The sequence below is a fragment of the Chiloscyllium plagiosum genome, unplaced genomic scaffold (genome assembly GCF_037043375.1).
Source record: "Chiloscyllium plagiosum isolate Xiang-an unplaced genomic scaffold, Cpla_swu_hap1 HiC_scaffold_18, whole genome shotgun sequence".
In the NCBI taxonomy this organism is placed as follows: domain Eukaryota; kingdom Metazoa; phylum Chordata; class Chondrichthyes; order Orectolobiformes; family Hemiscylliidae; genus Chiloscyllium; species Chiloscyllium plagiosum.
Window position 1 is genome coordinate 7,868,437 of NW_028270156.1, and position 23,121 is coordinate 7,891,557.

Below are 23,121 nucleotides of genomic sequence, written 5' to 3' on the forward strand. Positions count from 1 at the left end.
TGTCTTGGTGGGCTTGTGGGCTACCATGATGCCAAGGGGTCTGAGTAGTCTGGCAGTCATTTCCAAGAAGTCTTTGATGTAGGGGAGAGTGGCAAGAGTTTCTAGATGCGTTTTGTCTGCTTATTTGGGTTTGTTGCTGAGAAATCTGTGGACTTCTTCATTGGGTACCCATTCTTTTTGAGTACACTGCATAGGTGATTTTCCTCTGCTCTACGTAGTTCCTCTGTGCTGCAGTAGTTCCACACTCTCATTTGAAAGCATTTTCCTGCTGATATACTGAATGAAATCTGTATTCTCATTTGCATATAAATTAAATTATAATAGTGGTAAAATGGATTCTCAAATTTTAATGTTGAACTGTCTGATTGTTTGAAACCTATCATAGACTAAAATGGTGTTATAAAAGGAAAAATATTGACCTTAAAATGGCTGCCGTGATCACTCAACCACAGGTCGAGCTAACTCCAGGAGACCAACGTGGAGTAAATCCAACCACCTACACTGAAAATGCTGTTTTATGTAAAGACATCAGAATGATGAAATGGATTCTTTCTAAGCAGCAGAACAGAAAGAAAAATTTGTTGTCACAAGTTCTTGAATTCTCTCACTCCCTATTTCTTTCATCATCTTGGAAGACTTTTAAACTGATTTTAACTGTTATTCTCCCTGTTAAACCGAATAGCTGTGCTTGTGTATGTGGTTGATGTGTTTTTCTTTTTTCTTCTGGAGATTAGTGGACAACAACATTATTCGTTCTTTGACCCAAGAGAGCCGTTATAATTGGTTTCTTGATTTTGATCTGGTCATGTATATTTTGAATTGATGTTTGATACCATTGCTTGCTAAACAAAATTATGACTAGTCCTGTAGGGGTCAAAAAGTACACATTTGTACCACCCTTATCTGACTAGAGCACCCTGAAAATTGATTTTGTGGATCTTGCTGTGTCTGCTCTGAATTGATGAGCTGTAGACGGAGCTAACCATCCCTTCTGTTTCCCCGTTCTGCTATTGCCCAAGAGAAATTGGAGCGCATTCCAGCTAATTGGAGTGAAGACGGAATCGGTTGGCGCGGTGACCCACTGCTCAGAGGAAACCATTCATCCGGATGTGTCCAGCAAACATTCTGAGAATTCTTCACGCCTCAGTTCACTTTCTCCTTAACCTTCGCCACTCTTAGACCATGCTGGATATTAAAGAAAACAAATTGCAATGTGCCTTCCCTATTTTAAGCGAAAAAGGCAGAAATATCATGAAACCAAAATCGATGAGAAGATTCTAGAAGCACTGCTCTTGTTCCTGCTGCTCTGCCATTCAGTGTCCTCTCAATTTGCAATTAATCAATTTTACCCCACAGGTTTTGCCAGAGACTTTGGGTAAAGTATGATTTTGTTCATAACATAATATCTTGATATTATGCAGATGCGCCCCAGTGAATAATTTGTGTGGACTTAATTTCAAGGATTGTGGAGATGGCTGGATTTGACTTTAACAGAATATCAATGACAAGACACATTGGAACTTATTTTCAATTAACGCATTTCTTGGGAACCACGTAGTTCCAGACGATTAATTGCTTGAATTCCCTTCACGGAAAGCACCTGACTGCTTTAGGACTGGGAGATATAGCTGCTCTGTTTGAACCTTGCAGGCTTGGCATTTGAGTTTGCATTTTCAGTTGAGGGGAAACCTACTACAGAACAAGCTGTTCAATTTACACCTCTGAAATATCTCTTGACTTGTTCATATTAGATTTCCTACAGTATGGAAACAGGCCAACAAGTCCACACTGACCCTCCAAAGAGACCCACCCGGACCCATTTCCCTCTGACTAATGCATCGAACGTTATGGGCAATTTAGCATGGCCAATTCACCTAATCTGCACAGCTTTGGACTATGGGAGGAAACCGGAGCACCCAGGGGAATCCCACGCAGACCTAAATTGAGTAATTCTACCAGACCTAAATTGAGTAAATGAACTCATAGACCAGTATCCAGGACAGTGTACACCCTGGTTAGCCCACCCACATCTGGTTTGGAACAGTTCAATCGCTTACCAACATCCAACTCAGAACCAATCAAAATTGACATTTATTTTAAATCGTCACCTGGATCCAAGGAAGGTCGATACCAGCGTGGCCGTTTCAGTCATCACAGAACCAATTTTTAACAGAACTCGCTCTGTAAACCCCAATCCTTAAGTTTGCACAAGACCTGGGCTGGACTGAAAACCTATAGTGGGGTACCTTTTACAGATTAAAGGTCCAACTTCAGTTCTGGTCTCATATGGGAAGCAGCTGGTTCACTTACCACCAATTATAGTAAAAACCTCCTGCTCAAGCCTCGTGGGGCAAAGTTAGTTAAAGAGACTAACCTAGACTGGCTCAACATTTTTCTATTAGAAAATGGCTGCTTGAATGAAATCCTATTTAAATACCCAGAAGTCTTTCAAAAAGTCCTAGGGACTATCAAAGGAGCCAAGGTCATCTTCCATGTTGACCAGGAAGCAAATCCACAATTCTGCAAGACCTGCCCGGTGCCATTTGCAAAAGTAGAGGCAGAAATCAGAAGGCTGGAAAGTGAAGGAATCATCAAACCAGTGCAGTGTGGGGAATGGGCAGCACTGGTTGTACAGATTGTGGAGCCCAATGATCTATTCACCCCTTTGTGGGGATTTTAAACAAACAGTAAACCGCGTTTCCCAGCTGGATAAATACTCAATCCCTCACACAGAGGATTTATACACAAAGCTGTCAGGAGGGCTATTTTCCATGAAGCTGGACATGAAACCATGTGTACTTGCATTTGCAGCCAGATGATGATTCCCAGAACCACACCACAATTAATACTCACAAGGGTTTGAACCAATGTACGAAATGCCATTTGGGAGTATCCCCAGCCTGTACAATATTTCAACGGACGATGTAAAACATTTTTACAAGGTCTACCCTAAATCACCATTTATCTAGATGATGCACTAATATTGATTGGAACCTCCTTAGTGCAAATAGTTTGGGTGGAGGGGATTTTATCAAGTGCGTCCAGGAAGGTTTCCTGACTCAGTATGCAGATAGGCTGACTAGAGGAGAAGCCGTATTGGATTTGGTGCTTGGCAACCAATCAGGTCAGGTGTCAGTTCTATTGGTGGGACAGCAGTTCGATGATAGTGATCACAACTCCCTGACCTTTACTATAGTCATGGAGAGGCATAGGAGCAGACAATATGAAAAAGTATTTAATTGGGGGAGGGGGAATTACAATACTATTAGGCAGGAACTGTGGAGCATAAACTGGGAATAGATATTCTCAGGGAAATGCATGACAGAAATGTGGAGGTGGTTTTAGGGAGCACTTCCTGTGAGTGCTGGATAGATTTGTCCCACAGAGGCAAGGAAAGGATGGTAGGGTGAAGAAACCTTGGATGACAAGAGATGTGAAACATCTAGTGAAGAGGAAGAAAGAAGCTTACTTAAGGTTGAGGAGGCAAGGATCAGACAGGGCTCTAGAGGGTTACAAGGTAACCAGGAAGGAACTGAAAAATGGACTTAGGAGAGCTAGAAGGGGACATGAAAAAGCTTTGGTGGGTAGGATAAAGGAAAACCCCAAGACATTTTACACTTATGTAAGAAACAAGAGGATGGTCAGAGTGAGGGTCGGGCCGATCAAGGATAATGGAGGGAGCTGGTGCATGGAGTTGGAGAAGGTTGGAGAGGTTCTTTATGAATACTTTGCTTCAGTATTCACTACTGAGCAGGACCTTGTTGTTTGTGAGGACAGTATGAAATAGGCTGATACACTTGAACAGGTCAATAATAAGGAGGATGTGCTGAAAACTTTGGAAAACATGAGGTTAGATAAGTTCCCTGGGCCAGATAGGATTACTGAAGAAGGGCTTATACCTGAAACATCGATTCTCCTGTTCCTTGGATGCTGCCTGACCTGCTGTGCTTTTCCAGCAACACATTTTCAGCCCAGATAGGATATACCCAAGGTTTCGACAGGAAGTGAGGGAGGAGATTGCTGCACCTTTGGTGATGATCTTTGCATCCTCACTGTCCACTGGAGTAGTACCAGATGATTGGAGGATGGCAAATGCTTTCCTTTTATTCAAGAAAGGGAATAGGGATAATCCTGGGAATTACAGACCCAGGATATAATAATGGTGGGCAAATTATTGGACAGGATTCTGAGAGACAGGATTGATTGTTTGGAAAAACATAGTTTGATTTAGAGATAGTCAGCATGGCTTTGTGAGGGGCAGGTCATGGCTCACAAGCCTTATTGAATCCTTTGAGGATGTAACAAAACATATTGATGAAGGTGGATGTGATGTACATAGAGTTTAGCAACGCGTTTGATAAGGTTCTCCATTGTAGGCTCATTCAGAAAATAAGGAGGCATGGGACACAGGGAAATTTGGCTATCTAGATTTGGCTGGCTCATAGAAGACAGAGGGTAGTTATAAATAGAAAGTGTTCAGCCTGGAGCTTGGTGACCAGTTGTGTTCCACAGGGATCTGTTCTGGGACCTCTGTTCTTTGTAATTTCTATAAGTGACTTGGTTGAGGAAGTGGAAGGGTGTGTTAGTAAGTTTGTTGATGACATAAGGTTGGTGGAGTTGTGGATAATGAGGACTGCTGTTGTAAGTTGCAACAGGACATTGACAGGATGCAGAGCTGGGCTGAGAAGTAACAGATGGAGCTCAACCTGGAAAAGTGTGAAGTCATTCACTTTGGAAGATCAAATCTGAATGCAGAATACAGGGTTAAAGGCAGATTCTTGGCAGTGTGGAGAAACAGAGGGATCTCGGGTCCACTTCCATAGATTCCTCAAAGTTGCCACCCAAGTTGATAGGGTTGTTAAGAAAGCGTATGGCGTACTGATTTCATTAGCAGGGGGATTGAGTTTAAGAGGTGTGAGGTTATACTGCAGCTCTAGAAAGCTCTGGTTAGACCACACTTAGAATGTTGTGTTCAGTTCTGGTCGCCTCATTATAGGGAGGAGGTGGAAGCTGTATAGAGGGTGAAGAGGAGATTTACCAGGATTCTGCCTGGACTGGAGGGCATGTCTTATGAAGAAAGGTTGAGGGAGCTAGGGCTTTTCTCATTGGAGCAAAGAAGAATGAGGTGTGACTTGATAGAGGTGTACAAGATGATGAGAGACATAGATAGAGTAGATAGCCAGAGACACTTTACCATGGCAGAAATGGCTATTATGAGGGGCATAATTTTAGGGTGATTGGAGGAAGGTTTAGGGAATATGTCAGAGGTAGGTTCTTCACACAGAGAGTGGTGGGCATGTGGAATGCACTGCCGACAATGGTGGTAGAGTCAGGTACATTAGAGATATTTAAGTGACTCTTGGATAGGCACATGGATGGTAGTAAAATGTAAGGTATGTCAGTTAAATTGATCTTAGAGTAGGATAAAAGTTTGACAAAGCATTAAGGGCTGAAGGGCCTGTCTTGTGCTGTACTGTTCTATATTCTATGTTCTATAACAGAGAAGTTGAATAAGAGCACTTGGAGAACTTGGACATAGTCCTTAGGGATTTCTCACAGGCAGGCATATTCCTCAGAAGGGAAAAATGTGTTGTAGGCTCCCCAAGTGACCTACTTGGGCTATAGAGTTGTCAAGACCGGGCTACACCTGTTGGAAGATAAAATGAGGGTGATGAAAGGTCCCCTGGCTCCCATGTCTCTACTGGAGCTTAGGCCTTTCCTTAGCCTGGTGAATTATTATGGAAAGTTCATACACAATGTGGCCTCCATCCTGGCACCTTTGCATCAACTCCTATAAATTATATATTTATACCTTATTAGTATTAGAACCGAATGCTGAATTTGGCCTGGAGCTTTGGGCAGCAGTACCTTGTCTTCAAGTAGACCTCGTAAGGGTTTGTGGTCTGTTATTATCATAAATATACATCCGTAAATGTATTGGTGGAACTTCGTGACTCCAAATATGACTGGAAAAATGAGGGCAATCAAAGGAGCCCACACTTTAACTTCCAACATATGTAACCTAGTCTTGTCGACTCTGTAGTTCAAGTAGGTCACTTCGGATACCTGAACACACGTTTTTCCCAATCAGGCTGATGACCTTTGTCATCCTCAACTGGTCATAACTCCAAAAATCAATCAGCAGCTTGTAGTGATTGTAACGAGGTCAGCTGGGTGGACCTCATAGAATATGAGTTCCCTGATTGGGCCAGGTTGACAGCCCTAATCAGGGAGCCCTGGCTGACAGATATAAACAGAAGTGTCAGAGGTTCTGTTCACTCTGTGAGCTGGATGTGAGGAAGCTGAATCAGTGTCAAGGACTCTCCATGTGTAAATAAAGGAAGACTTGATAATAGGATAGTGGTCTCTGTGGGGTTATTTCATTGCGAATAGTGCTAAACATGGTGCAATCATCAGCGAATATCCCCACTTCTAATCTTATGATGGAGGGCAAATCTCACGATGGATGTATCTCTGGTGGCAGTCTGTCTGCAAAATTCCTCCCTCATTTTTTTGAAGAAAACAGCAGTGTGAACACAACTTTTAATGAGTTTCATTAACTGGCTTTTTAGAAGTATAGCAATTCATTCCACAAGGAAAAATAAAGTAAAATAAAAAATGTACAGACATTACAAATATAAAACCTGATTGAACCTCTGAAAGAGTGATGGAAAGAGCTTGTCGATGTTGTGTTTGCTAAGCAAGCTGTGTCTACAAAGATGCCAAGGATGCCACCTGGTCAGTGATTTGACTACATGCAGGTACACTAATAGATTCCTGAACATTTTACACCTTCATTTTTTATTTTGACTTCAAACATAACTACTCTTGGCCAAGTAGTGTATATTCAGTGAATCTCCACAGAGAGAAATCTATCGTTTTAAATTAACATTCAGGGGTAAAAATTGTGTGCACGAAATATATCTGCATTTTAATTGAGTAGAGATTGTTCATTACAAATGACTTTTTTTTTGTTTATTAAAGAAACTCATTTGATCTCTTAATTCTATTATAGAGAAGGCATGTAATTGCCCAATTTGGGACTTGGGTAAACCTTTTTTTTAATGTTACAACATTCCTCCCATCTTAGTCATAATGCTGCGGTGAAAAAACACAAGTATTGATGATTTCCTAGATTTACTTCTTATTTTCACCACCACACTTCCTTCCTCCACTAAATGCTATCTCACGCCCATCCGCCTCTCCAGTTTGGCTGCCTATTGGCAGTTGCTTCTGTTTGATTCCTCCCAAATGATTTCAATACTGTTCCATGTGCCAATAATGGAAGGAGGACAGGTGTGAGAAGTGTCCATCTGTTGGTCTTTGCAGACTAAATGAGACGGGGGGATTCTGGATTAGTGGTGCTGGAAGAGCACAGCAGTTTAGGCAGCATCCGAGGAGCAGTAAAATCGACGTTTCGGGCAAAAGCCCTTCATCAGGAATAAAGACAGAGAGCCTGAAGCGTGGAGAGATAAGCTAGAGGAGGGTGGGGGTGGGGAGAAAGTAGCATAGAGTACAATAGGTGAGTGGGGGAGAGGATGAAGGTGATAGGTCGGGGGTGGGGGGAGGGTGGAGTGGATAGGTGGAAAAGAAGATAGGCAGGTAGGACAAGTCATGGGGACAGTGCTGAGCTGGAAGGTTGGAACTAAGGTGAGGTGGGGGAAGGGGAAATGAGGAAACTGTTGAAGTCCACATTGATGCCCTGGGGTTGAAGTGTTCCAAGGCGGAAGATGAAGCATTCTTCCTCCAGGCGTCTGGTGGTGAGGGAGCGGCGGTGAAGGAGGCCCAGGACCTCCATGTCCTCGGCAGAGTGGAAGGGGGAGTTGAAATGTTGGGCCACAGGGCGGTGTGGTGGATTGGTGCAGGTGTCCCGGAGATGTTCCCTAAAGCGCTCTGCTAGGAGGTGCCCAGTCTCCCCAATGTAGAGGAGACCACATCGGGAGCAACGGATACAATAAATGATATTAGTGGATGTGCAGGTAAAACTTTGATGGATGTGGAAGGCTCCTTTAGGGCCTTGGATGGAGGTAAGGGAGGAGGTGTGGGCGCAGGTTTTGCAGTTCCTGCGGTGGCAGGGGAAGGTGCCAGGATGGGAGGGTGGGTTGTAGGGGGGGCGTAGACCTGACCAGGTAGACACAGAGGGAACAGTCTTTGCGGAAGGCGGAAAAGGTTGGGGAAGGAAATATATCCCTGGTGGTGGGGTCTTTTTGGAGGTGGCGGAAATGTCGGCGGATGATTTGGTTTATACGAAGGTTGGTAGGGTGGAAGGTGAGCACCAGGGGCGTTCTGTCCTTGTTACGGTTGGAGGGGTGGGGTCTGAGGGCGGAGGTGCGGGATGTGGACGAGATGCGTTGGAGGGCATCTTTAACCACGTGGGAAGGGAAATCGTGTTCTCTTAAGAAGGAGGCCATCTGGTGTGTTCTGTGGTGAAACTGGTCCTCCTGGGAGCAGGTATGCCGGAGGCAGAGTAATTGGGAATATGGGATGGCATTTTTGCAAGAGGTAGGATGGGAAGAGGTGTAATCCAGGTAGCTGTGGGAGGCAGTGGGTTTGTAAAAAATGTCGGTATCAAGTCGGTCGTTATTAATGGAGATGGAGAGGTCCAGGAAGGGGAGTGAGGTGTCAGAGATGGTCCAGGTAAATTTAAGGTCAGGGTGGAATGTGTTGGTGAAGTTGATGAATTGAACAGCCTGTTTAATTACTGCTATCGAATCCAAGTGTACAGTCTGCTGGGCTGTGACTTGTACTTGGAGAAAGAGCAGTGTGGAGGAATTGGAATGATACGTGAATTTCCGAGGATTACATTGTGAGTGAATTTTCACCCACCGACAGGGAGTGCAGTGGAATTTAGAAGCTTAAGGCGCTATCTGATTGAGGTTTTCACATTCTGAAAGGGAATAACAGAGGCTAATTATATTTTATTTTCACTTGCTGGGGAGCCTAGTACAAAGGGCCATTGTCTAAAAATTACATTCCAACCCTTCAGCGACGAAATTAGGGGCTGGGTTTTATTTATGATGGCTGATCCCACTTTACCATGGGAGAGGCCCTATGTCAATCTTAAGGTGGTGTAGACCACCTTCGCCCCCACAGAGAGGAAAGGGTTGTGTTACTGCTGTCAGATTGATAAATAAGCTCCTTAATGAGCCCATTGTCATCCATCATTGCTGTGTTCATGATCATTTATTAGTATCTTGTGGGAATATTAAGGGCCTTGCTGTCATAGAGTCATACAACATGGAAAGAGACCCTTCGGTCCAACCGGTCCATGCCGAACATAATTCCAAACTAAACTTGTCCCACCTGCCTGCCCCTCGCCCATATCCCTCCAAACCCTTCCTATTCATGTATCCGTCCAAATGACTTTTTAAAATATTGAATTGTACCCATGTCTACAACTTCCTTAGGAAACTCATTCCACGCACTAATTACCCTCTGTGTAAAAAAAATTGCCCCTCATGTCTTTTTTAAATAACTCTCCTCTCACCTCAAAAAATGTGTCCCCTAGTTTTGAAATCCTCCATTCTAAGGAAAAGACAACTACCATTAACTCTATCTATACCCCTCATTATTCTCTAAACTTCTATAACATTGCCTCTCAACCTCCTACGCTCCAGTGAAAAGAAAGTCCGAGCCTTTTCGGCCTTTGTTAATAACTCAAAAGTTGCATACCCGGCAACATCCTGGTAAATCTCTTCTGAACCCTCTCCAGCTGAATAATATCCTTCCTATAACTCATTCCCAAGTCTCAGCAAGATTTACCAGGTTAGCCCGCGATCACCAGGGTGCTGTTTGTTGTCAGGTACTCTGTGCCTGGTTGAGGTCCTGGCATTGGGAATTAGGTGACCATTATAAGCAATTTTTCTGCTTTTGCGGTTGGTGCCCACTCATGGGGCCCCCATCAGGATCTCAGTGATCTTATTGGTGGAGTAGGGTCTCGAACACTCTGTTTCATTGGGCCTCCCCTCTAAAGAACTGAATACAAATTTCTGTCGTATCTCTGATCAGTTATTGAGACCGCTCCCCACTTTGGCACATGAAGATCCCAGCCCATCAAACACATCTGCTCACATAGAGGTTGATGTTTGAAGTCTCTCCAGCAAATGACAACTGATGCCAGATGACTGGTAAATCTTTACATCTGAAGTTAATGGATTTTGGTAATCCAGTTGTGTTTACATGGGGAAAAGTCTGGGGAGTTCTATTGTTGACCAGCTGTAACTTCACTGATTTGAAAATATTTAAAAGCCTCCATCCTTTTCTATGTTATCAGTGTGGGCCTCATCGGACAGTGAGGACATTAGTCTCTAACGTGAAAAAGAAAGGAGAGAGTTCAGAAACAAGCCGGGCTCAATTAAACTTGAAATATTGCAGATGCTGGAAATTTCAAATAAAAACAGGAAGTGCCGGGGGAATCTCAGCTGGTCTGGCAGCATTTGTGGAGAGACAACACAAGCAACATGAGCTGGAGCAGGCCATTCAGCCTCTTAAGCCTGCTCAGTGGTTGATATAATCATGGCTGATTGCATCTCAACCTCATCACCATTTTCCTGCCCACTCTTCATAACCCTTTAACCTATAGCTAATCTGAAATATATCTATCTGCTCCTTCAATGTCCTAGCATCCACCACACTCTTGGGGGAGTGAATTTCACAGATTCACAACCCTTTGAGAGACGTCAATCTTCCTAACCTCTGCTTTGAATCTGCCATCCATTTATTTCATTCTAAATTGTCCTACAAGGAGTAACGTCCACTCTATTCTAATTTGTCAATCCCTCTTAGAATCTTATGTACAGGTAGAAGATTCTTCATTCTCAGGGCCAGCTGTTTTTTGGAATTCGGAATTTTTTGGTTTTCAGAATAAGTGACAGTTTAATGGTGAAATTTTTAAAAATCTTACACGGAGAAGCAGACTTCTAAGTAAGGACATGCTTGGCCATGCCTCTCCTCATCACACCTGAGTGACACACATCGAGTGGGTGTTGACCTGGGGGCATTCACAGAGAAACTCCAGGCCTATCGGTGCTTGGCCACGCCCCGGCCCACATCGCATCTGAGTGACACGCATCGAGTGGGTATCGACTTGGGTTAACTTGTTTGCTCACCAAACAACCTTGTTAACGAGAAAAAAAAACTTCACAAAAAACCTTCGGATTTCGGAGCTTTTTGGTTTTTGGATATTCGGATAAAGGGTCTTCTACCTGTATTTCAATTAGATCATGTCTCATACTTCTAAAACTTGCCAGATTGAACAGAGGACAGGGAAACAGAGTGAATGTTTTGAGTCTGATCTGACTCTTCTTCAGCACATCTCAAAGCCCAATGCCTGATTCTGAACTGCAGACTCTATGGAGTGTATTGTTTGACCTCACTGCTAACCTCTCTCATTACAGTTAAACTACGCGGAGGCCAGGCTGAGTGAGCTAGAGAGCTGTTACTGTGAGAAGACGTGTCAGGTGAACAGGGAGGTGTACCGCAGCATGGAATCCTGGGTTGAGAAGTGCAAAAACTGCACCTGCAAGGTATGTCCGGAGCTCAGCATGGCTGGAAGTGCGTGCGGTCTTCAATGCTTTTCCTTTTCATTCTCTTCACAGGGGGTTGAAGCAAAATATTTGGACGGAATGCAGCTTTGGGGAAGGGGGTTGGATTTAACACAATGCAGTTTTCCGGAGACACGTGCCCTGGGAAGCTAATTTCCAATCTCCATAAGACGTTGGACCAGGAGTCGGCCATTCAGCCCATCCAGCCTGGTCTGCCATTTCAGTCAGAACATGGCTAATCTGATAACTCTCAACTCCACATTCTTACTTTTTTTCCTAATAACCCATGATTCCCTGGGAAGCAATAGAAATGTTTGGTCACTTCAGTACACTTTCCGAAATGTAGGGAGGTGTGAAACAGCTGCTGGCTGTCATACTGCATGGTCACTATTGCAATTGCTTTTTATTTGATTAAAAAATTATCAGGGTCGGATTTGAGCTCATGTCCTCAAATTTGACCAGGGTTCTGGATGACTAGTCCAGTGACATTACAATTACACTACACGACACCAACCCCCCCCCCCCCCCCCCCCCCCCCCACCAAGACTCCAGACCCACAGCATCATGGCTGACTCCTAACCATCCTCTGAAATGTTCTAGCAAGTCACTCCATTCAAGGGTAGCTAAGGATGGGTAACAATATCATGCTCACCAATGTTGCCCCACATCCATGAAGGAGTAAGGAAAGAAAATGAGCCAGAGGGGAATCAGAGGTGGGTCTAACCTCGCGTTTGAACTATATCCCATGATCAAACATGCAATAGCAGGCTTTGCAACAGAAATGAAAATGCTTTATTGTCTTGGATGATGTTAAGGCATTAACTAGGATAGGACGTGTTGGTATATTGGCCATCATATTAGCAATGTTGAAGCTGCTCCATCCCAGTTCAATTCTGCGTTGGGTAACAAGTGTCAATCTGAGAAATTGGCAATTTATTGAACTGGCATTGAATAGTCAGGCACATGCTGCACCAGTCCACTGGCATTGGTGATGGTGGTTACTGATGTGCAGAGAACGAGCAGATGGTAATATCAGATATATAGATAAACAGAATTTTATTTATTCATTCAGACAATGTGGGCATTGCTGGCTGAGCCAACATTTATTGCCCATCTGTAATTGCCCTTGAGAAGGTGGTAATGAGCTGGTCTCAGTGAGAACTTCACTCAGGGTTCGAATGTTAAAGGTCCCTGCAGTTGTCATTTTTGCTATCATCTTTGGAAAGAAAATAAATGTTGTTTATATTTCTTATGTAGCATTAATAAAATCTTGGTTTGTTCTCTGCCACTGGGACATGGAACACAATACTAATCCATTTCCAGTGTACAGATCCATCAGAATGGCAGGACTGTGGTTCTCTGATCCTGAAACATTGGAGCTGAATAAATGTTTAATTGTGGTTAAGTTGCAGCCCTCTGCTTGGTGTGTGTAGATTGAGCACTGTGCTTTATCTAGGTTCCAGCCAATACCATTTCCTTTTTTTTCCCTGGATTCCCTGCGTTCCTGTGGCTGTGCTTTCTCCTCTGGTAATGAAAAGATACTGTAATCCAGCCCCATGTCCCCCATAACCCTGCACTTCCACACATCAATTTGGCGTTTAGCCAATGTCCTGTAGTTTGATTGTGGGTGTCCCGCGATCCAGATGTGGGATGTGACTGTCACTAAGGCGACGTTTGCAGTGTATGCAGCACCGAAGCCCACTCTTTCCCCTAAGTTGGTGTTGTTCCTCTGGTTTCCTGTCAACATGATGTCAGGGAAACTGGCATCTGATCTCATGGTTTCTGATCTTTTCACTTGCCTCCTGGCACCTGAAACGACCAGTTTGTTTTGTTTGAAATCTGTAGTGTTCTGTGCCCAATCCAATCAGCAGTTTGTGAAAATGTACAAAATGTGCAACCTGCCAAAACTATTGAAACTAAATGAGAAAAAAATTATTGCAGAGAAAATGCTAATATCCATTTGATGCACATAAAACCCACAAATAAAAAGTTCTACATATAAGTAATGTTTCAGTGTGTTCTAATACTCAGTGTCACTAACTGCTCAGTGCAAGCATTGAAAATCAGGATGCCAACCTGATAACCCTGAGCACATATCTTCAAAATCTGTGTTAGCTGTAAATATTTGAGGAATGTAAACATTTTAAAAGGTTTTGCAAACATACTTAACTGAGACACATGGTTTGCCTAAAATGTTTCGAACATGATTATGGACTTAGTGCTTGAACAGCCTCCGAACTGATATGCTTTCCAGAACTAGGATAGCTGCCTCTATCCATTTTGTTTTCCCTTTGGAAATTTTCTCTGTCGAACTCCTCCCCCCCCCCCCCCCTCCTTTTTTAAACTTTCCCAAAGGTGTGAATGTCTCATTGGAATTATTGCAGTGCGTGCCTTGACTTAGAGACCATCAGTGATGTCCTTATTGAAATGTGGAGAGTTCAGCAAGCAACCTGACCATTTTAGCGGAATTAGATTAGATTACTTACAGTGTGGAAACAGGCCCTTTGGCCCAACAAGTCCACACCGACCCGCCGAAGCGCAACCCACCCAGACCCATTCCCCTACATTTACCCCTGCACCTAACACTACGGGCAATTTAGCATGGCCAATTCACCTGACCTGCACATTTTTGGACTGTAGGAGGAAACCGGAGCACCCGGAGGAAACCCATGCAGACACGGGGAGAATGTGCAAACTCCAGACAGTCAGTCGCCTGAGGCGGGAATTGAACCCGGGTCTCTGGCGCTGTGAGGCAGCAGTGCTAACCACTGTGCCACCGTGCCGCCCACAATGGGAATAGCTAAAGGAAAGGGATAATAATATCACTCTGAATCTATTCATCTGCAATGCCCTTCTGTGGTCAGATAGATCAGGCTAAATTATCAAGAGGCTGTTTGCAGAATTTGCAACACTTCCCCTCCATAGATCAGTCAATCCAGGGACACATTGGTAAAATCACCGAGTCCATTTGGTCTGTTAAATACCACTGATCATCAGATAAACTTGCATGAGCCCTTCAGAAGCAAAAGCTGATTACTGATCCTTGTTTTTTTTCTCTCTCATTCAGAATGGAGCCATTGAGTGCAGACAAGTTACATGTCCCCATTTAAACTGCCCACCAGATTTTCGGCCAGTGTACAGAGTGGGCAAATGCTGCAAAGAATGTCGACGTAAGTAAGGAACTTGACATTTTGCAGTGGTTCACACTTTCAATTACGCACAAGTCTTTCATTATCATACTGCTCTGTTACTGTTTATAGAAGAGGACCAAGTAATAAAGCTATTGTGTGGGAACAGTCATAAGTTCGATGATTATTCACTGTTTAAAGCCTCTATTTTGTAAACACGATCATTTTGGAGCAAGACACTGAGATGCCCAAACAAGTTATTTTCTTGTTTCTGTGTCCTGTTTTGTTTTCTTGTACGTTCCTCAGCTGCAGAGTTTTCACATCATAGACTTAAACAAGATTGCTTTTAAGGCCAGATAGTTTCTGAAATGATGTTTGGCCACTTCCAGTAAATCTGCTGCCTCATGAATATGCAACTAGTTTGGTTGCATCCCTTTTTTTGGTATTACATTTACAGGTGATGGGGGACATGTATATTTGTGAGAGGGAAATCGTATCTCACAAAATTGACTGAGTTTTTTGAGGAAGCAAGTGAAAGGATTGATGAGGCAGAGTGGTGGATGTTGTTTACTTGGATTTTAGTCAAGTCTTTGACAAAGTTCTGCATAGTAGACTAATGAGTAAAGTTAGATCACATGGGATTCAGGGAGAAATGCCAATTGGATATAAAATTAGCTTCACAGTAGGAGATAAAGGGCAGTGTTGGAGGCTTGTTTTTCTGACTGGAGGCCTGTGACCAGCGGTGTTTCATTGGGACCAATACTGGGTCCACTTTTACTTATGATTTATATAAACGATTTGGGTGAGAATTCAGGAGACATGATTAGTAACTTTGCAGATGAAATCAAAATTAGTGATATAGTAGACAGTGAAGAAGTTTATCGAAAATTACAAAGAGATCTTGATCAATTGGGTCAATGGGCTGAGGAGTGGTAGGTGGAGTTTAATTTGGAGAAATGCGAGGTATTGTATATTGGTAAAAGAAACAAGGCTTATGCAATTAATAGTAGGGCCCTGGGCAGTGTTGTTGAACAGACACATAAGGGTTCAGGTACATAATTCTTTCAAATTTGCATCACAGGTAGACAGGGTGGTTAAGAAGGCAGTTAACAGGCTTCCCTTCATTTCTTAGACCTTTGAGTATAAGAGTGTGGAAGTCATATTGAAGTTGTACAGGATGTTGGTGAGGCTTCTTCCAGGTTACTGTGTGCAGTTCTTGTTACCTTGCCATAGAAAGGATATTCTTACATTGGAGAGGGTTCAGACAAAGTTGACCAGGATGTTGCCAGGAATGGAGGGTGTCGATTATAAGGAGAGGCTGGATAGGCTGGGACGTTCTTCACTGGAGTGTAGGAGGTTGAGGGGTGATCTTATAGAAGTTTATAAAATCATGAAGGGCATTGATAAGGAGAATAGTAAGTGTCTTTTCCCAAAGGTGGGGAAGATCAAAATCTTACGGTCAGCATTTTTAAGGTGAGCAGGAAAAGATTTAAAAAGGACATGAGTGGCAACTTTTTTGCACAGAAAGTGGTTCATGTATGAAACGAACCTCCAGAGGAAGTGATGGATGCAGGTAGAGTTACAACATTAAAAAGACATTTGGATAAGTACATGAATAGGAAATGTTCGGTGGCATATGGGCCAAATGCAGGCAGGGAGGGCTAGTTTGGTTTGGGAACATGGTTGGCGTGGACTAGTTGGACTAAAAGTTCTGTTTCCATGCTGTATGACCCTGACACTATGACTAGAAATCTTCATGGAGATGCTGCGGGGTATAGCCTAAAATTAAATTGACAGACAAGAAATTAAGCAGTGGAACAATTGGCAAGTGGAAATAGTGACGCTGTGGAACTGAAGAGATAATTAACGCAGGATAACATGGGGAACAATATTAAAAGCAAACAGGGGAGGGATTATTTGGATGATATTTGTTGATTTAAGGTAGTTGAGCTTGCTCCCTGGGAACTTTTCATTTGATTGGGTCAATGTGTTCAGAAAGGGTTAAGAGCACCACAACAAAAACAGACATCGCTGGAAGAACTCAGCAGGTCTGGCAGCATCTGTGAAGAGAAATTAGAGTTAACATGCCAGATCTGATCACCAGGTCCAAAACATTAATTCTGTTTTCTCTCTCACAGATGCTGCCAGACCTGCTGAGCTTTTTCCAGCAACTTCTGTTTTTGTTTTTGATTTACAGCATCTGCAATTCTTTTGGTTTTGAAGAGAACTGTAGATTTGCAGTTTAAAATGAGCAAAATAACTCTTCTCTTTATGCTGTTATTAAAAAAGACATATCACGAAATGAAAACTGACAATGTTGAGGTGAACAACTATCCCAACAAAATGAGTGAACAGTTGTGACACACTCTGATTATGTGTGTGGGCACAGTTCCCAGATCAGTGCATCAGAGAGTCTCTCTGTTCTCGTCAGTGACCTTATTTCGAGGGTTGAAGTAGCTGAACTGACAGATGATGGTGGTCATCTTGCTATGAACTTTGGTCTAACTTGGTAAATAAAAATGATCCTAATTGGATCAACAGGAAATGTAAGGGGAAATTAGGGTGTGGGGAACCAAAGTAAATGAATCTTGTCAGTGAAAGGGTGAGGATAGCAATTGGTCTGTGCACCAGGCATTATGGAAACAGATCAAAAACAAAGCATGGAAACAGAATTAGAAAAGGCCACTGCAGCAGATGCAAAATGCGGGGCCAAAAATGAAATATCTTTCCAATTTTGCACATCAAAAGCTTGCCAGGAAGGAAGTTAAAGCCTTTGGAAAATACCATGTAGTTAAATAAAATGTTAGGTAACAAGTGTTTGAAAAATTGATTTCTAGTCTGGGAGAATGCTGATAATGTGTTGTCCAGCTTCCAACGTATGTTATTAATTTTCCTAGGATTTTGATATTAGTGAGGCAGAGATGGATTGAAGGGAGTGAATAATAATGTGTTCTTCTGGACAGTCAATGCAGTTCAGAGGAAGCCAGATGAATATATCACAGACCCTCAGAATTATTATGGTGCAGAAGGAAGCCAGTGGACCCATTATGCATGTTCATACCTGAAGGTGAAAGGACGACATACAAGGGTACACTGCTGGGCTGAGGTGGTGTTGAGTGGGAGTAGGCTTGTGGAGAGGGTGGTATGGTGACTCAGTGGTTAGCACTGCTACCTCATAGTGCCAGGGACCGAATTTCGATTCCAGCCTCGGGTGACTGTCGGTGTGGAGTTTGCATACTCTCCTCGTGTCTGTGTGGGTTTCCTCTGGGTGCTGGGCCTGTTTCCACACTATGGGGATTCTATGATACACCAACTCCATGACCCGAGAGCTGTTGTTACCATGCTATAAATTGTGTGTAAATGAACTGTATTTTAAGAAGCAAGAGAATGGATTGTAATGTGTTATTTTCAGCAAGTGTACGAAACCCAGAAAAGAATTTAATGGACTGGCACTGACCAAATGTGTCCTTAAGTTTTGAAAGGGTGCCAAAGACTTCAAAGCTATGAACTACTGACAGGCAGTCAGAAAGGCAGCAGAGAGTTGGAGAGATGGAGTTGGAGAAGCAGAGACAGAAGTCGTACACTATATTGGACCTGGAGTTTGAAAGGCATTTGATAAAATCACACAAGGGAAAGGACATCGGTAAAAGAAGAATATCAGAACAGGAGGAGGCCATTCATTCTCATTGAGCCTGTTGTGCCAATTGATTAGATAATAGCTGATGAATTCCTCCATCCCATTTATTAACCTGTACTCCATATCTCTTGACAGTATACATTTCTACAGAACATATCTGTAACATGTACCTGTGTGTGGTTAGGGGAAGAATGGTGGGGGTTTATTACCTCTCAAGAGGGAAGGAAGCAGAGGAAAATTACATGCTGAATTAGGGAGAGAACATCACTGATGTCCTTTCGGGATCCTTACATTGCCTGTGCTCCACGTGACTCAAGACCCACAACACTGTAGTTGACTCTTAATTGCCCTCTGCTGGCCCAACCAATGACGCTCACATCCCATGAACAAATTAGTTCCCATAATGAGATCCCTTCAGTATCTACTCCCAATTAACCCTGAGATTTGGTAGCTAGTTTGGCATGTTAATATCCTGCATGTAAACAAGTTATTGACTGAGAAGCTGAACCTGACGAAAAGTAGCTCATTGGAGCTCACAGTTTGCAGATGAACGTCAGACAAGTATAGCTGGTTCTGATTTAACGTGATAGCTCCATTCTCGTGTGATGTCAACTTATAAGAAAATCATGCAATAGCTGTGCTATTTAAACCAATGGGTCGGAATCGTATTACAGCGAATACAGTTAAGGAAAGCTTGTATTCTACAAGTAACGGTCTAAATTGTCCCATCGCATTGAAGTCATTTTGCATTGAAAAAACAGACGTTATAGCAGAACTGACTGTAACATAAAGCACGAACATTTCCGGAATCAAGTGGGAAGTTGAAAGAGTCTTCCTGGTGCCTCTTAAGATTTGCTGCTGAGAATATTGAAACACACAATAAGCAGTAACAAGGACAGCAACTAGACCACTGGGCTCTCTTAGGAGGAGAAAGTGAGGGCTGCAGATGCTGGAGATCAGAGCTGAAAATGTGTTGCTGGAAAAGCGCAGCAGGTCAGGCAGCATCCAAGGAACAAGAGAATCGATGTTTCGGGCATAAGCCCTTCTTCAGCCTGAAGAAGGGCTTATGCCCGAAATGTCGATTCTCCTGTTCCTTGGATGCTGCCTGACCTGCTGCGCTTTTCCAGCAACACATTTTCAGCACTGGGCTCTCTTACCAAATCAGCTGAGTTCATATCTTCAGGATCCATGTATAGCATCATACAGTACAGATGACCCTTCAGCTCATCAATTCATTAACTACACTAATCCCATTTTCCCACAGTTGGCCTGTAGTCAAAGACATTTGGGCATGAGCTTGGACAGGAGCATGGGTAGGAAAGGTTTGGAAGGATCTGGGCCAAATGCAGGCAGATGGGACTAGTTCAGTTCAGGAAACTTGGTCCATATGGACGAGTTGGGCTGAAGGGTCTATTTTCCATGCTGTATGATTCTATGACTCTTGAAAGTTATGAATCTTCAAGTGCTCATCCAAGTACTTTTTAAAGTTTGTGAAGTTTCCTGCCCCATCTCTTCTCCCAGACAGTGCACCCGGACCCGCACCAGCCCCTTTGGGTGAAAACATTTTTCCAAACTGTCCTGTAAGTCTCCTCCATTTCACTGAAAAATTATACCCCCTTGGGGGATTGGCCATCAACTCAGGGGAACAGTTGCTTTCTGTCCACCCTGTCCATGTTCCTTGTAATCTTATAGACCTCAGTCAGGTCCCCCTCAAGCTTCTCTGCTTCAAAGTGTACAAAGAGATAGTGAGAACTGCAGATGCTGGAAAAGTCAGAGTCGAGAAAGTGTGGTGCTAGGAAAAGCACAGCAGGTCAGGCAGCATCTTAGGAGCAAGAGAGTCAATGTTTTGGGCATAATCTGAAGAAAGGTTGTGCTTGAAATGGCAACTCTTTTGCTCCTCAGATGCTGCCTGACCTGCTGTGCTTTTTTTCAGCACCACACTTCAAAGGAAACAACCCAAGCTGATCCAGCCTCTCCTTATCGATACACCAGGCTACATCCTGTACCCCGTCTAATGTAGTCACATGGTGCAGTGACCAGCTGTGGCCTAGCCAAAATTCTGTACAGCTCCACCATGCCCTCCCTGCTATTATAATGCATGCCCTGACCGATAAAGGCAAACATCCTATATGCCACCTTAATTATTCTATTTACCTGTCCTGCTACCTTCAGGGATCTATGGATGAGCACCCCAAGATCCCTCTGTCTCTCTGAGCTTCCTGTTGTTGTGCCATTCATTGAGTACTCTCTTGTCCTATTACTTCTTCTAATGTGTATTACCTCACATTTGTCAGGGTTAATTTCCATCTGCCATTGATCTACCCTTCTGACCAATCCATCTATATCCTTCAGTGACCTAACACCTTCGTTCTCACTGTGAACCACCTAGTCAATCTTTGTACACTTGTTCGCTGCTTAATTGGTCTTCAAGGGGAGCATCTGGGGCTGAATTGTTCCAGTCTACTAGGAAGTGGGAATCTTTATTGGCATTGCCTTAATCTGGTTACACATCTGAAACCACTGACTGGCTGCAGTTAAGGGCTGTTTACTTCCCAGCGGGTATTGTACCAATGGGAGCCAATGGGAAGACTTCTTGCTACTTGGGGAAAGTGCCAACTGAATCCTGGCCCTGGCTTTGCCCCAAAATATACCACATTTTGACAATGCCTCGTTGTTATGGGCAAGAACAGATCCCTCAAAATATATTAAGAAGGCAGCCTAGACCCTTACTTTTTCTTATTTTAAAGATAAATGTGAGGTGTTGTTTTCCAGATGCAATTCGACTGGTCTAACTACTTGACATTAAGAAAAACACAATTTAGTCAAACCCTATGGTTAAAATACAATGAAAGAAAGAAGAATTTAGAATAACTTGACTATATTGGAAAATTTAATAGAATAATAAGTAAAGTAACCATTACTAATTAACTCTTCCAATATAGTAACATCCCATAAACACCCCCTGACAGAAAGGCAAATTCAGAAATCAGATTTTCTCACATGCAACCCAATAGCAGAGACGGAGAAAACAAAAGTCAAGTGAAAACTCAGAGTCATAGCCAGGAAACATTTAGTGCAGCTTCCAACTCTTTTGAACTCCAACAGCAACTGCTTAAACCTAACATTATACAAAATCTCAAAAAAATCACTAGAAATCCTGGTCTGTGAGATGTGGCCACACCCAGTCAGGCTGCTTCCATTGTTCCAACTTTAAAGAAAACCTCAAGGCCTCAGAAGTTGTTTATTTTCTCATAGACTGCTCGGTACCTGTCTCCAAGTCTCTGTGTCTTAAAAAAAGCACAAAATGACCACTTCAAGCCACAGCCTCGTCCCAACCCTCATTTGCCCTCAACAACAGCTCTTGCTTGGCATCAGTGTTGCCAATGCTATTGAGTCTAAGAGCCCTCTGATTGGGCCAGCAACTCCAGAGGCAGGTTGCCATCCTCAGTGAGGTATCAGCTTCTTTATTGCCTGCTGGCAGCAGTAATGCTGGCCCAGGTTGCCTGTCCGCTGCTGAACCAGAATCACCTCTCATTTTTGTTCCCTGCCATTGTTCTCCCAGGTGACCTGACGTGAGAGAACCACTGATCATCAATTTCCTTTTGGTTCACTAGCTTCCTTTCGGGATGGAAACTGCCATCCTCACCTGGTCTGATAAATACATGAGTAGGAAAGTTTTGGACGGATATGGGCCGAATGCACTTCGCTGAGATTGGTGTGGTTTGAGAACATGGTTGGCAAGGATTAGTTGGACTGCTGTATGACTCTATGATCCATAGTAATGTGGTTGACTCTTTAACTGCCCTCTGGGCAATAAATTCTGACCTAGCCAGAGACCATCCTCACACCGTGAATAAATTTTTAAAAATCAATACTTCTCCTCACTGGTATGAAGGAAAGTATGCCAGGGTGATCAGTGATAAACTGAATGAGTTCATCTCTCTTCGAAGGTCATATCTTGGAGGCAATATTATAGACTTAAAGTAAGATTCTGGGACAGAGAAGAAACAACTGAAGTAATTCAATTGACTACGTCCAGACAGAAGGAGAAAAATGTATTGATTCAAGTAGTGAATTGCAAATTTAGGACAGCGTCAAGAAAAATAGAAATTAAGAGCAAGAGTAGGCTCTTTGTCCCTTAGATCTTTGAAATCGACGTTTCGGGCAAAAGCCCTTCATAAGCTCCTTGGATGCTGCCTGAACTGCTGTGCTCTTCCAGCACGACTAATCCAGAATCTGGTTTCCAGCATCTGCAGTCATTGTTTTTACCTCTTTGTCCCTTAGATACTGTTCTGTAATTTAATCATGACTGATCATCCAACCCTGAACCCTTTCCTGCTTTCTCCCCATATCCTTTGGTCCCTTTAACCCTATCCCTACTACCTCCTTGAGAGCATTCAATGTTTTGGCCTCAAGAGGTACTTTATTTAGATGGCATTGAACAACTATAGGTTGGCATGGTGGCTGAGTGGTTTGCACTGATGCTTCACAGTGCCAGGGACCTGGGTTCAATTCCATTCTTGGGTATGGAGTTTGTATGTTCTCTCTTGGTGCTCAGGTTTCCTCCCACTGTCCATAGATATGCAGGTTAAGTGAATTGGCCATGCTAAATTATCCATGGTGTTCAGGGATGTGTGCATTAGCCACAAGCAATGCAGTTATAGGGATAGAGTAGGAGACCATGTCTAGGTGAGATGCTATTTGGAGGGTTGGTGTGGACTTGCTGGGCTGAATGACCTGTTTCCACACTGTAGGGATTCCAAGGAACTGGAGTAGGCTTTTAGACTGGATTGTTTAAGCCAGACATATTCAA

At 43.2% G+C, this 23,121-nt stretch overlaps 1 protein-coding gene across 6 annotated transcripts in view; it reads left to right on the forward strand.

Moving 5' to 3' along the window:
- Positions 1–23,121, forward strand: part of LOC122557625 (protein kinase C-binding protein NELL1-like) — a 1,008,016-nt gene that overhangs the window by 186,333 nt on the left and 798,562 nt on the right. For all 6 annotated transcript variants that reach the window (XM_087996275.1, XM_087996277.1, XM_087996278.1 and 3 more), the window contains exons 8-9: positions 11,397–11,525; positions 14,611–14,713. In XM_087996275.1, the coding sequence (XP_087852401.1) occupies positions 11,397–11,525; positions 14,611–14,713 (232 nt within the window). The remainder of the gene's footprint in view (positions 1–11,396; positions 11,526–14,610; positions 14,714–23,121) is intronic.